The sequence below is a fragment of the Bufo bufo genome, chromosome 2, assembly GCF_905171765.1.
Source record: "Bufo bufo chromosome 2, aBufBuf1.1, whole genome shotgun sequence".
Taxonomy (NCBI): domain Eukaryota; kingdom Metazoa; phylum Chordata; class Amphibia; order Anura; family Bufonidae; genus Bufo; species Bufo bufo.
This window is the reverse complement of record NC_053390.1, coordinates 38,559,641-38,573,002: the sequence shown is the minus strand read 5'-3', so window position 1 is coordinate 38,573,002 and position 13,362 is coordinate 38,559,641. Positions and strand designations below refer to the sequence as shown.

The window sequence follows — 13,362 nt, the reverse complement described above, 5'->3', positions numbered from 1 at the left end:
GCAGAGGAGAGGGCGCAGCTCAGAGAAGAGCAGGGGCAGAGGAGAGGGCGCAGCTCAGAGAAGAGCAGGGGCAGAGGAGAGGGCGCAGCTCAGAGAAGAGCAGGGGCAGAGGAGAGGGCGCAGCTCAGAGAAGAGCAGGGGCAGAGGAGAGGGCGCAGCTCAGAGAAGAGCAGGGGCAGACTAGAGGGCGCAGCTCAGAGAAGAGCAGAAGAGAGGGTGCAGCTCAGAGAAGAGCAGGGGCAGAGGAGAGGGCGCAGCTCAGAGAAGAGCAGGGGCAGAGGAGAGGGCGCAGCTCAGAGAAGAGCAGGGGCAGAGGAGAGGGCGCAGCTCAGAGAAGAGCAGAAGAGAGGGCGCAGCTCAGAGAAGAGCAGGGGCAGAGGAGAGGGCGCAGCCCAGAGAAGAGCAGGGGCAGAGGAGACTGTGCAGCTCTGAAGAGCTGCATAGTTCACTCTATAAAGCAGTCTGCCCAGTCATTACATAAACAGCCAGTGGGTAGAACTCTTACACCTCCACCCATTATCTGGTATCATATGCTCAGCTACACATTAGATCTGCTGTTTGCAGACCACATAAGATACAGATGCATCTACAGCTATGTGCAGGCATGAACGTACATTTTGGACTACTAGGTCTTCTCCACGCAGCACATTCATCTCACAGGTCAATCTCGCTTCCTCCAGGATAGAAGATGAATTCGCCGTCCACTCCACCAGCAGCATGTCAGACTGATAGTCGGCGTCCAGGGAGCGAATCTCCGGCGGGTACGGAACAAAAGCTGCAAGAAACAAACACACTTAGTATGGAAGCGCAACACGGCGCAACCTCTCCGAGGAAAAGCAGCCTCCATTAGGTCCATCTCACTAATGAAATCACACACAGGAAGATGCAGCTAATCAGCAGAACAGGCTCAGGATACAAAGTGTCAGTGCGAGATTTACAGGAAATGGATTTAACCCCTCCTCTGCTGGGGGTACATAGGACCCCATGCGAGCACCATGCTGAGCTAATGCTGGTCATAGACCAGTGGTGATCAACACAGCACATTATGGAGACAAGATGCGGTATATTATATTGTATAAGGCTCCCAACAATCGCAGTCCGCACAATCGCATTCCGCACAACGTTTTGGGGGGTCACGCCCCCTTACCTATGCATACTAATGGGATGTAACTACGTTTTTTTAAATATAATACTCCCTCTACGTCACCTATTCAGCTTCCTAATATCCGTGTACAAAAGATACAAAATATACTTATTACAGTTAAAAACATATAATCACAGAGGCCCAAGACGCAGCCCTTAACCCCATCCCAGGGTGAATAGACGGACTGAAGTCTGCGCTCGCTCTCCATATGTAGGGACGCAGGGGAGAAGCTGAAGACGCACATGAGGGCACAAACTGGGAACATGGGGCCCCGTTTCTGGAGCACTTAGGGGTCTCCATCGCCTTCACAGGTCAAACATCCTCAGGATATTCTGGAAATTCATTCAGTGGGGACATCCCATTATTAGAAGAGTTTAGGACCACGTATGTACCAAAAAAATAAATAAAAAAACTTTATTACCGTTGCGCCACTATTTGGGCCTGAAATATGCCTAATTTCAGCATAGAAAATGACCCCCATAGTTTTTAGGCATTTTTTTACATAATGTCTATGGCAATGGTACACAGCACTGTATCACTAAGGGCAAGGACCTAAAACTTAGCTTTTATTTATAATCATAATAAAATAAAATTACAACTTAATTACATAATGTCTATGGCAATGGTACACAGCACTTTTGCTAAGTACTTGGTTGGGGAAATCTATCTTGATCTCTCCCCATACTTCTGCGGGGTACTCCTGTGTGCTGAATGACCACCTCTATTAACCCCTAAACACCAACGTGTTAATCAGGAGCTGTGCTGATGCAGGAAACAGAACGTTTCTACACCTGTATATATTGATGTCACATACAGTACCTGTTATGGCGCCCCCTGCTGTTAAATACTTGTAGGGGGCGACATAACAAGTATGAAACAGCAGGGGATGTCCTACAAATTATGTAACAGGGGGTGTCATAACAAGAAACAAGACTTACGAATATCTAAGGCGGTCTTCTGGATGCGTACGGATCGGTTCTCTGAACCATCTTTGGCCTCTACGTATATATCAGAGGTTGAGAAAACCTGAAACGGCACTTCTAACTTGTTTCCAGTTGTGTCGAAACACATGGGCGGGATAGCGGACCTGTGTAAGAGGCGAGCCAACAGCAATCAGTGATTCCATCGTGTAGCCTGGTATACAAGTCTAATGAGGTCTCCTAAGATCTCATGTATGGATCCGAGTCTGGTAAAGAAAGTCACAAATCCTGCTGATCATCCTGGCAAAAAGTTGTAAGGGCAGATGTTATCCATGTACAACAGCCCTAGACAATGCTCTGTGAGCTAAACAGCCCGGACTCCAGACTGATACATTGTAACAAACTAGCACAGTTGTATCCAGTCTAGACAATGCTCTGTGAGCTAAACAGCCCGGACTCCAGACTGATACATTGTAACAAACTAGCACAGTTGTATCCAGTCTAGACAATGCTCTGTGAGCTAAACAGCCCGGACTCCAGACTGATACATTGTAACAAACTAGTACAGTTGTATCCAGTCTAGACAATGCTCTGTGAGCTAAACAGCCCGGACTCCAGACTGATACATTGTAACAAACTAGCACAGTTGTATCCAGTCTAGACAATGCTCTGTGAGCTAAACAGCCCGGACTCCAGACTGATACATTGTAACAAACTAGCACAGTTGTATCCAGTCTAGACAATGCTCTGTGAGCTAAACAGCCCGGACTTCAGACTGATACATTGTAACAAACTAGCACAGTTGTATCCAGTCTAGACAATGCTCTGTGAGCTAAACAGCCTGGACTCCAGACTGATACAATGTAACAAACTAACAGAGAGATTTGTGCAACTATACTAGTTTGTTACAATGTATCAGTCTGGAGTCCAGGCTGTTTAGCTCACAGAGCATTGTCCAGACTGGATACAACTGTGCTAGTTTGTTACAATGTATCAGTCTGGAGTCCGGGCTGTTTAGCTCACAGAGCATTGTCTAGACTGGATACAACTGTGCTAGTTTGTTACAATGTATCAGTCTGAAGTCCGGGCTGTTTAGCTCACAGAGCATTGTCTAGACTGGATACAACTCTGCTAGTTTGTTACAATGTATCAGTCTGGAGTCCGGGCTGTTTAGCTCACAGAGCATTGTCTAGACTGGATACAACTGTGCTAGTTTGTTACAATGTATCAGTCTGGAGTCCGGGCTGTTTAGCTCACAGAGCATTGTCTAGACTGGATACAACTGTGCTAGTTTGTTACAATGTATCAGTCTGGAGTCCGGGCTGTTTAGCTCACAGAGCATTGTCTAGACTGGATACAACTGTACTAGTTTGTTACAATGTATCAGTCTGGAGTCCGGGCTGTTTAGCTCACAGAGCATTGTCTAGACTGGATACAACTGTACTAGTTTGTTACAATGTATCAGTCTGGAGTCCGGGCTGTTTAGCTCACGGAGCATTGTCTAGACTGGATACAACTGTATCCACTTCTCAGCTGAGAGCAGGACTATATATGGACAGGAATATTGCCTAAGAACCATACATTAATATTATTCGCCAACCTTCTCCGCAGTGTAAAGGAGACAGTCAGTAAGGAGTTTCTGATTCTTACCTAGAACAAACCCTGTAGGCGATTTCCTGGTCAGGAGGATGAGGTGTGTCCCACTGACAGGACATGATCTGAAAATCATGCGTGACGCAGTGAAGGTTCTTGAAGAAATCTGAAAGATAAAACCAAAAATAATGGAGAAGACCTTGCAGTAACGTCAGGTCTAGGTGCGTCCTGCATCGTTCTAGCGCTGCATAAATAACTACTAACACATGAGACAGTGCAGAGTCATGGAGTATAAAGGAGCTGCCAAAAAAACATGGCTGCACCTCTCATCTGTGGGTTCTGCAGCACAGCCCCTCAGACCCACGTGGGACAGGGTCATGACTGACATTTTTGGAATGAGCATGGGTTTACTGATGAAATCCCATTAGGTTTCATTGATCTGTAGATCAAAAAAGCTCATTGAAGAAAATAAGAAAATTAGAAAAGTCGTGCCCGCCATTATAATACTTGGATGGCGGAGTCAGTGGTGTAAATACCGCACATCCATTCCTCCCATGTATATTTACCACCTGACAAAACTTTCCCCTCTTTTTGTCTCTGTGAAACTCCGGGAGCTGCGCTCGGTCAAGCACTGGAACAGCGCCATATATTGTATAGTGGCAGTGATTGGTACTGCAGCTAAATTTTATTCACTTTAATGTGACTGAACTGCACAAACGCCGTGGGGCCAATGGACGCGACGCGTCAGGTTAAGGAAGAGGCTGCAGCGCTAAACTGAGTGCTGTGGCCTTCCTTACCGTTCCTCTTGCCTCAAGAGATTCCGAGATGAATGGCCCGAGATAATTTAAAAAAAAATAATAATATCTGGTTATTTATTTTTTTACAGCCAACAAAGTAATGCAAACATTTTTCGCAAAGTTGGTCCTCGTGCGCCACTCATTGCAGGATATCTTGAGCCTAGAAGAAAAGAAAGGACACACAGTCCTAACAGGAGATGAGTCAGACAGCCCTGGGGTCCTTTAATAGACCCATTGAGATGTACGGATCGGGCAAGGATTCCCCGTGACACACAGAGGACGCGCCCCTTTGTATGCAGTGATCGCGCGGGGAGAGCAGCAGTTCACCAGCCCCTGAAAAATTTCAATAGGAGAAAAGTAAAACCAAATCTGTGAATAAAGACCTCCGCCAAGATTTTATTATCCCCTACGATTTATTACACGTTGGGGATTTGCAGCTTTTATGATCCGCACTCTTCCTTAGGTCAACACTTTAATGGCTGTTTACTGGAGTTGCACTTGAAGCTGCCTCAAAGGCTCAGTGCTGAGCATCCATCCCCATTATGGCTGACGATGGTCATAGCCAAGACCGAGGGGGAGGAAGAAGCAGAGATACCGCTCTGCCAAACAACCGGGGGCAGCCTCATTCATACAAACCTAACCAGACTCAGAGGACCACCGTACTATGTCCAGATCAGCCCCACATATGGTCAAATCTTTGGGGCACCTGTACATGCTGCATATTACACACTGAATCCACAGCATAATACACGACCAGCAAAGCTTCTACACTGTGCAGAAGTTGTCAGAAACTGACCTGAGGAGCGCACTTTGAAATCTGCAGTATGTCAATTATTTGTGCATTTCACCCATGGCAAAGGATGAAATCCGGGGTAAACCCGCAACAAATAAAACTGTATGCAACTCAAACGCAGCAAAACCTGCACTGCCAATGTATATCAGTAGGAAGTAAGCACCTGAGAGCCCACTAGTGGTGGCTGTATATATCTGTATGCAGTAATCTCCTGAGCTCCCTCTAGTGGTGGTTGTATATATCTGTATGCAGTAATCTCCAGAGCTCCCTCTAGTGGTGACTGTATATATCTGTATGCAGTAATCTCCTGAGCTCCCTCTAGTGGTGGCTGTATATATCTGTATGCAGTAATCTCCTGAGCTCCCTCTAGTGGTGGCTGTATATATCTGTATGCAGTAATCTCCTGAGCTCCCTCTAGTGATGGCTGTATATATCTGTATGTAGTAATCTCCTGAGCTCCCCCTAGTGGTGGCTGTATATATCTGTATGTAGTAATCTCCTGAGCTCCCTCTAGTGGTGGCTGTATATATCTGTATGCAGTAATCTCCTGAGCTCCCTCTAGTGGTGGCTGTATATATCTGTATGCAGTAATCTCCTGAGCTCTCTCTAGTGGTGGCTGTATATATCTGTATGCAGTAATCTCCTGAGCTCCCTCTAGTGGTGGTTGTATATATCTGTATGCAGTAATCTCCAGAGCTCCCTCTAGTGGTGACTGTATATATCTGTATGCAGTAATCTCCTGAGCTCCCTCTAGTGGTGGCTGTATATATCTGTATGCAGTAATCTCCTGAGCTCCCTCTAGTGGTGGCTGTATATATCTGTATGCAGTAATCTCCTGAGCTCCCTCTAGTGATGGCTGTATATATCTGTATGTAGTAATCTCCTGAGCTCCCCCTAGTGGTGGCTGTATATATCTGTATGTAGTAATCTCCTGAGCTCCCTCTAGTGGTGGCTGTATATATCTGTATGCAGTAATCTCCTGAGCTCCCTCTAGTGGTGGCTGTATATATCTGTATGCAGTAATCTCCTGAGCTCTCTCTAGTGGTGGCTGTATATATCTGTATGCAGTAATCTTCTGAGCTCCCTCTAGTGGTGTCTGTATATATCTGTATACAGTAATCTCCTGAGCTCCCTCTAGTGGTGGCTGTATATATCTGTATGCAGTAATCTCCTGAGCTCTCTCTAGTGGTGGCTGTATATATCTGTATGTAGTAATCTCCTGAGCTCCCTCTAGTGGTGGCTGTATATATCTGTATGCAGTAATCTCCTGAGCTCCCTCTAGTGGTGGCTGTATATATCTGTATGCAGTAATCTCCTGAGCTCTCTCTAGTGGTGGCTGTATATATCTGTATGCAGTAATCTTCTGAGCTCCCTCTAGTGGTGTCTGTATATATCTGTATACAGTAATCTCCTGAGCGCCTTCTAGTGGTGGCTGTATATATCTGTATGTAGTAATCTCCTGAGCTCCCTCTAGTGGTGGCTGTATATATCTGTATGCAGTAAGCTCCTGAGCTCCCTCTAGTGGTGGCTGTATATATCTGTATGCAGTAATCTCCTGAGCTCCCTCTAGTGGTGTCTGTATATAACTGTATGCAGTAATCTCCTGAGCTCCCCCTAGTGGTAGCTGTATATATCTCTGTATGCAGTAATCTCCTGAGCTCCCTCTAGTGGTGGCTGTATATATCTGTATGCAGTAATCTCCTGAGCCTCCTCTAGCGGTTGTTGCAGGCAGACAGAATTTTACTCAGGGTCAGAAAATACATTTACAACAGTGATATAGAAATTGTGTCACTTACCCGAGTCCCGACCGCAGACATGGTGCAGCAGAGCAGCCAGCACGTTGACCACACTGAAAATACGCCACATTCTCTGGGTTTGCTATGTTATAGCAGCATTTCTTATCCATTCACCAAATCCTGCAAGAGAAAAAAAAAAAAAACATATTATATGAAGAAAGAAAACCGAAAAAACTTTGTTTCCATAAATCTGTGTATTTACGCTTTTGACCCAAACATCCCCATTAAACCGGTGGTCGCCCCCCACCCCCCGGTGCGTGTGTTAGTCTATATCTCATTTACAGGTGCTGCTGGCACCAGATGCAAGTCAATCATACAGTGCAAGGATCTCCCAGGCCCGTGGCCAACCATGCGTTCATATGGATACTCTACACCGGCCTGGCTCAGTGGGTATGTGGCTAGCTTTACAGAAATGCAATCTGAGACTGACAGGCTTAAGAGTTTAATTGATTCACCAGCTGATAAGGAGCCGTGACCTATACATTATTCATGGTTACTCGAGGCCCAGGGACAAGGTGGTCGGTCCAGGCCAAGCAGAGTTGAGGTCAGGGACGATACAGAAAGACTATTAGTAGCAGAAAACGAGGGGCTGCCATAGAGGACCCCAATCCAAATACAGGGTCTGGCATGTGAGCTTCTTCCCTATGAGGAAAAGCTGGATACACAGCATTCTGTTGCATTTTTTTTTTATGGTGCTTTCACTGTTTTTCAAGAACTTTTGTACTGATGTCCTTTCCTCAGGATAGGCCATCATTATCTAACTGGCAAGGGTCCGACATCCAGCAAGCACGGCGTGAAAGGATTGGAGCTAATAGCAATGGTCATATAGATGAAGACATTTCCCAAGGTGATCATTTTTAAGACCTCTGCTTGCTGTTCTCACCAGTCTCTGTATACAGCTACAGATTGCCAAAATGGTTGTATATTGTCCAACGGGGGCACAACATCGGGGTCTTACATCTGAAGGCTGGGTGCTCACTGGTCCCTGTGATTTCCAGGGTGTGATAGTAATGAAGCACCCGATCCGTCTGATAATCCGCACTGGTTTCCAGTACAGAACTGGAACAAGACCAGGGAAAGACCGCTGAGCACTGGGAACCCATCAGGGCTATTTCTGGTCGTGTAATATTGGACCTTAGTCGTTCTTCCTTTTGGCTGGCTTTTATCTACTTTACTCCAAGCCATTAATCCAGCACGTGTCAGATCCCACTGACGCCAGATTAAGGGGGAAGGTCAGCAGGATCAACCTTATTAAACCAGCCATACTGACTGATTGGGTTGATTCTGCTGATTAAAATGATACCCGTTTTGTGAAAATCAGTTGTGGTGTGCCTTATGGAAAAAATAAAAAATAAAAATGATGAGGGACTCCGTGCACCGGGGGGCAGGACATAGTCCCTCAGTGCACCTCAGCTTTCCAATGCTGGTCACACACCTCAACTCCAGAAAGAATATTTTTTTCCTTGGGAACGCCACAACAGATTTTCACAAGACAAGTATTACTTTGATCAGCAGGATCAACCCTAACCAGGTAGTATGCCTCATGCAATTGGGTTGATGCAGGTTCTCTTTAACTGAATTTCCCTGTACTAGTTGATATACAAGTCTTCTTACACCTCTGGGTCTGTGTTTCCCATGGTTTCCTCTGCATTCAGAGTCTTCGTAGCTACTGGCACAAAACCTGATTCACACCCGACACACAAGAAAGGCACTACAAGAAAAAAGGAAAAATACACCCACCTGGAAATGTCCTGCAGTTATGTCTCAGGCAGGTATGTAAATGATTACAAGTCTGGTCTGATTAGACATTGGGTCTTGCCACAAGAGGGCGTAAAAGTGCTTCCCCTGCTGCCCTATAAAAAGGCTCTCAGAGGCTACTTTAGGGTAGTGTACCTCTTGGCTAGACATGCCTCTACAACGCACTCAAACCCATTCTGGCCAGTTGACAGACTTTGAGAGGAGCAGGATGGCCTTCCGATGAATTGTCCACCATCTAGACTGTTCTGACCTAGCGATTAGACTAGAGCTACACAACGACATTTGTCACTGCAATGTCGTGCAACATTTTTTGTAATGATGGTGTCACGCTTTGTGCGACTGTCATGTATGTCGCAGAATGTCGAAGGTGACACCGTTGACTAACATTACAAAAAATGCCACGCGACACATGTTACAGTGTAGTTGTACCTTTTTTTCGTATGACACACATGTTGCTGTGTAGCGCTAGCCTTAAGAGGTGTTGGCAGCGTGGTTGTGATGAAACGCACGCGTGGCGAACACGCTCCAGACGGGCAAAACAGACACCAGCAGAGAGGAGCGTTTGATCCGCCGACAAGCACGAGCATCCACCTCCCAGTTACAGGTGCCCCCTTCATTACCCCCCTGTCTCTGCCTGGACCATTTCAAGACACTTAACCAGGGTGGATAAAAATCAATTGATTTAAATCTGATTTTTCTTTATATAAAATGCTTTTTGAGGAAAATATATTACCATCCAAAAGGTTATTCCATCATGAAATAAAGATTAGTTTTTTAATTATGTAGAATAAGGCTGTACGTGGACTCCCATATTGTTGAATGGATTAGGCAGTGGCTGAGGGACAGACAACAGAGGGTTGTAGTCAATGGAGTATATTCAGACCATGGTCTTGTTACCAGTGGGGTACCTCAGGGATCTGTTCTGGGACCCATATTGTTTAATATCTTTATCAGCGAAATTGCAGAAGGCCTCGATGGTAAGGTGTATCTTTTTGCGGATGACACAAAGATTTGTAACAGGGTTGATGTTCCTGGAGGGATACACCAAATGGAAAAGGATTTAGGAAAACTAGAGGAATGGTCAAAAATCTGGCAACTAAAATGTAATGTTGATAAGTGCAAGATAATGCACCTGGGGCGTAAAAACCCAAGAGCAGAATATAAAATCAGTGATACAGTCCTAACCTCAGTATCTGAGGAAAGGGATTTAGGGGTCATTATTTCAGAAGACTTAAAGGTAGGCAGACAATGTCACAGAGCAGCAGGAAATGCTAGCAGAATGCTTGGGTGTATAGGGAGAGGCATTACCAGTAGAAAGAGGGAGGCGCTCATGCCGCTCTACAGAGCACTAGTGAGACCTCATTTGGAGTATTGTGCGCAGTACTGGAGACCATATCTCCAGAAGGATATTGATACTTTGGAGAGCGTTCAGAGAAGAGCTACTAAACTGGTACATGGATTGCAGGATAAAACTTACCAGGAAAGATTAAAGGACCTTAATATGTATAGCTTGGAAGAAAGACGAGACAGAGGGGAGATGATAGAAACTGCTAAATACATAAAGGGAATCAACAAGGTAAAAGAGGAGAGAATATTTAAAAGAAGAAAAACTGCTACAAGAGGACATAGTTTTAAATTAGAGGGGCAAAGGTTTAAAAGTAATATAAGGAAGTATTACTTTACTGAGAGAGTAGTGGATGCATGGAATAGCCTTCCTGCAGAAGTGGTAGCTGCAAATACAGTGAAGGGGTTTAAGCATGGATGGGATAGGCATAAGGCCATCCTTCATATAAGATAGGGCCGGGGGCTATCCATAGTATTCAGTATATTGGGCAGACTAGATGGGCCAAATGGTTATTATCTGCCGACACATTCTATGTTTCTATATGTGTAATTTTTTTGGTAAATAAATTCCATGAATCCATTCACAATGTCATGCTCTTCCAGAGGTTTTTGTAAGATTATTGGGCAGTTTCTCTGCCTACAAGATATTATCACAGATGCTTGGTTTACTTTTGCAGTTCTCAAAACTGAATTTGACTCAGCAGAGATCACAGGCCTCTTCTTCACAGCAAAAATGTTATAACATGAACAGAGTTGAGAAAAAAGACCTTAATCCTAACTTCTACAAACCTATGAATACAGAATCAACCTAATCAAACTAATATGAAAAGTTGTTATTCTAAAAATCTTAATCTACTTGCATATTATAAGTTATACCAGCAAGAATTAGTCTTTATGTAGAAAACTGATTTAAATCAAGCCTTACTGACTAGTGATTTAAATCAAATCCACCCTGCGCTTAACAGAAGGAAATTTGGTGGCACGCCACTCATTTCATGTCCTGCCATTGACAGTCAGCCCTGTCATAGTGGTGTCAGGAACAAGAAGCCTGGACTGCTACAAACTAGAACAGTATCATCGGCAGTGATGAATCCAGGTTCTGTTTGGGATTGGACGATGGTCAGGTTCCAGTATGGAGGCCTCGTGGTGAGTGCTTCAATCCTGCCTTTGCTGTGGAGCGACACACTGCCCCCTGCTGGTGAGGATCTGTGGCCACCGCATACGAGTCGGTCACCCCTAGTAGTGATACCAGGGACACTAACATCTCAGTGATATGTGCAGGACATCCTGCCGCCAGTGTGCTCCTCTCATGTAGGGCTTCCAACTGGTATCCATCAGCAGGATAATGCCCGCCCGCACACAGCGAGGTTTCCCAGGAACGTCTCCTCCAGATTACAGCACTTCCCGGGTCTCAGTCTACTCTGTATAAGAAGTGGGACCGTAGCAATCACGTCACCCATCCGCTATGAAGGACATGATTGCAGTGTAACCTTATATGCTCATGGCTATTCCCTAACTGTATCTGGTCACTGTCATTAGCCATGCTTTACACTGCAGCGCGCGCACACACACACATTATATAAACCATCATTTGTACTACGCTCAGGATCCTGTCACAACATGAACATACGTCATCATGGAGAGGTGACCTATAACTGCACATGACTTAGGCTACTTTCACACTCGCGTTTGGTGCGGATCCGTCATGGATCTGCACAGACGCATCCGTTCAGATAATACAGCCGTCTGCATCCGTTCAGAACGGATCCGTTTGTATGATCTGTAACATAGCCAAGACGGATCAGTCTTGAACACCATTGAAAGTCAAGTCAATGGAGGACGGAACCGTTTTCTATTGCGCCAGATTATGTCATAGAAAACTGATCCGTCCCCATTGACTTGCATTGTGTGCCAGGACGGATCCATTTGGCTCCGTTTCGTCAGACGGACACCAAAACGCTGCAAGCAGCCTCCACAGCGGAACGGAGACGGAACTGATGCATTCTGAGCGGATCCTTGTCCATTCAGAATGCAAACTGATCCGTTTTGGACCGCTTTTTAGAGCCCTGAACGGATCTCACAAACGGAAAGCGAAAACGCCCGTGTGAAAGTAGCCTTATACATACACCGATCCTTCTATAAAAGTTTACTTTACTCCCCGGCTTTAGCTGGAGACTTTCCAGACCTGCCTTTTTATAAAAAGACGACTTCTAGAAGATAAATCCAACATTAATGATCAAATCAAAGCTCGAAAAGAAAATCAGAAAACCACACGGGGCACAAAGTCACCTTCGATTTTCCTCTAAAATACTGCAGAAGTGCTCAATTGCTAATGATGCCGGTAAAAGCTCCGCAGATACTGGAAATGTAATATAAATTCTTAATATGGGACATTTAAAGGGGCTGTCCATGGGCTAGGTCTGGTATTGTAGCTACGACCCATTCATATCAATACAGCTGAGCTGCAATACCACCTATAACCTCTGGACAGGGCGGCGCTGTTGGAAAACAGCCCGCTCCTTTACCGATATCTGCCCGTAACCCCTTTTGGAGATTAGCAGGGCGTTGGACTCTGTCCAGTCCAGAAACTGGACCCCTTGACCGCGTCACACCCAAAACCCACCGATTCCCAGTGACCACCTACTGCATTATGAAAAGATGATCACAAAAGGAGCAAATGCAACAATGCAAAAGGAGAAAGATTTCAAAACCCGGTCCATTCCTATCCTGACAATCTGTCTGGGGAGAGTCAAGAGCTCCCCACACATTAGAGCAGGGATCAGCTCACTGCTGTAAAAACTACAACTCCCAGCATGCACACTTTCTTGGCTGCTATAGCAAGAAGTGAAAAGGGGATTGTGGGAGTTGTAGTTTCAGAACAGCTGGAGGCTTGCTGATCCCTGCATTAGAGTGTCGGCCAAATCCACCGGTCCTGATGGGTTCCACTAATGTGTAGGGCGGGCGGCTTTAATAAAAGGGAAGGGATGGACAGGTCTATGGCGGCAGGATCCGAGTACACTGGTAAACCTGGGGACACATAGGTCTGCAGACACAAAACAGCAGTAAATACACCTAGGAAGCGGCCACTGTGGGCAGTGATTGGCAGTGACGGGCGCGACAAGAGGGGCCAGAAAGCAGAGGGCAGTGAGGAACCAGGATCAGTGATTTTTTTTTTCTTAATGCCAGACGGGCTACCCCTTTAAGGTCATCCAATACG

At 45.5% G+C, this 13,362-nt stretch overlaps 1 protein-coding gene across 3 annotated transcripts in view; it reads right to left on the bottom strand.

Moving 5' to 3' along the window:
• Positions 1 to 13,362, bottom strand: part of LIFR (LIF receptor subunit alpha) — a 72,110-nt gene that overhangs the window by 23,681 nt on the left and 35,067 nt on the right. For 2 of the 3 annotated variants that reach the window (XM_040420953.1, XM_040420955.1), the window contains exons 2-3: positions 7,044 to 7,163; positions 615 to 775 (exon numbers count right to left, since the gene is read on the bottom strand). In XM_040420953.1, the coding sequence (XP_040276887.1) occupies positions 615 to 775; positions 7,044 to 7,113 (231 nt within the window). In that variant the 5' untranslated portion in view covers positions 7,114 to 7,163. Of the gene's footprint in view, positions 1 to 614; positions 776 to 2,082; positions 2,232 to 3,714; positions 3,829 to 7,040; positions 7,164 to 13,362 lie in introns of all 3 variants that reach the window. The other variant, XM_040420952.1, reaches the window with a different exon arrangement.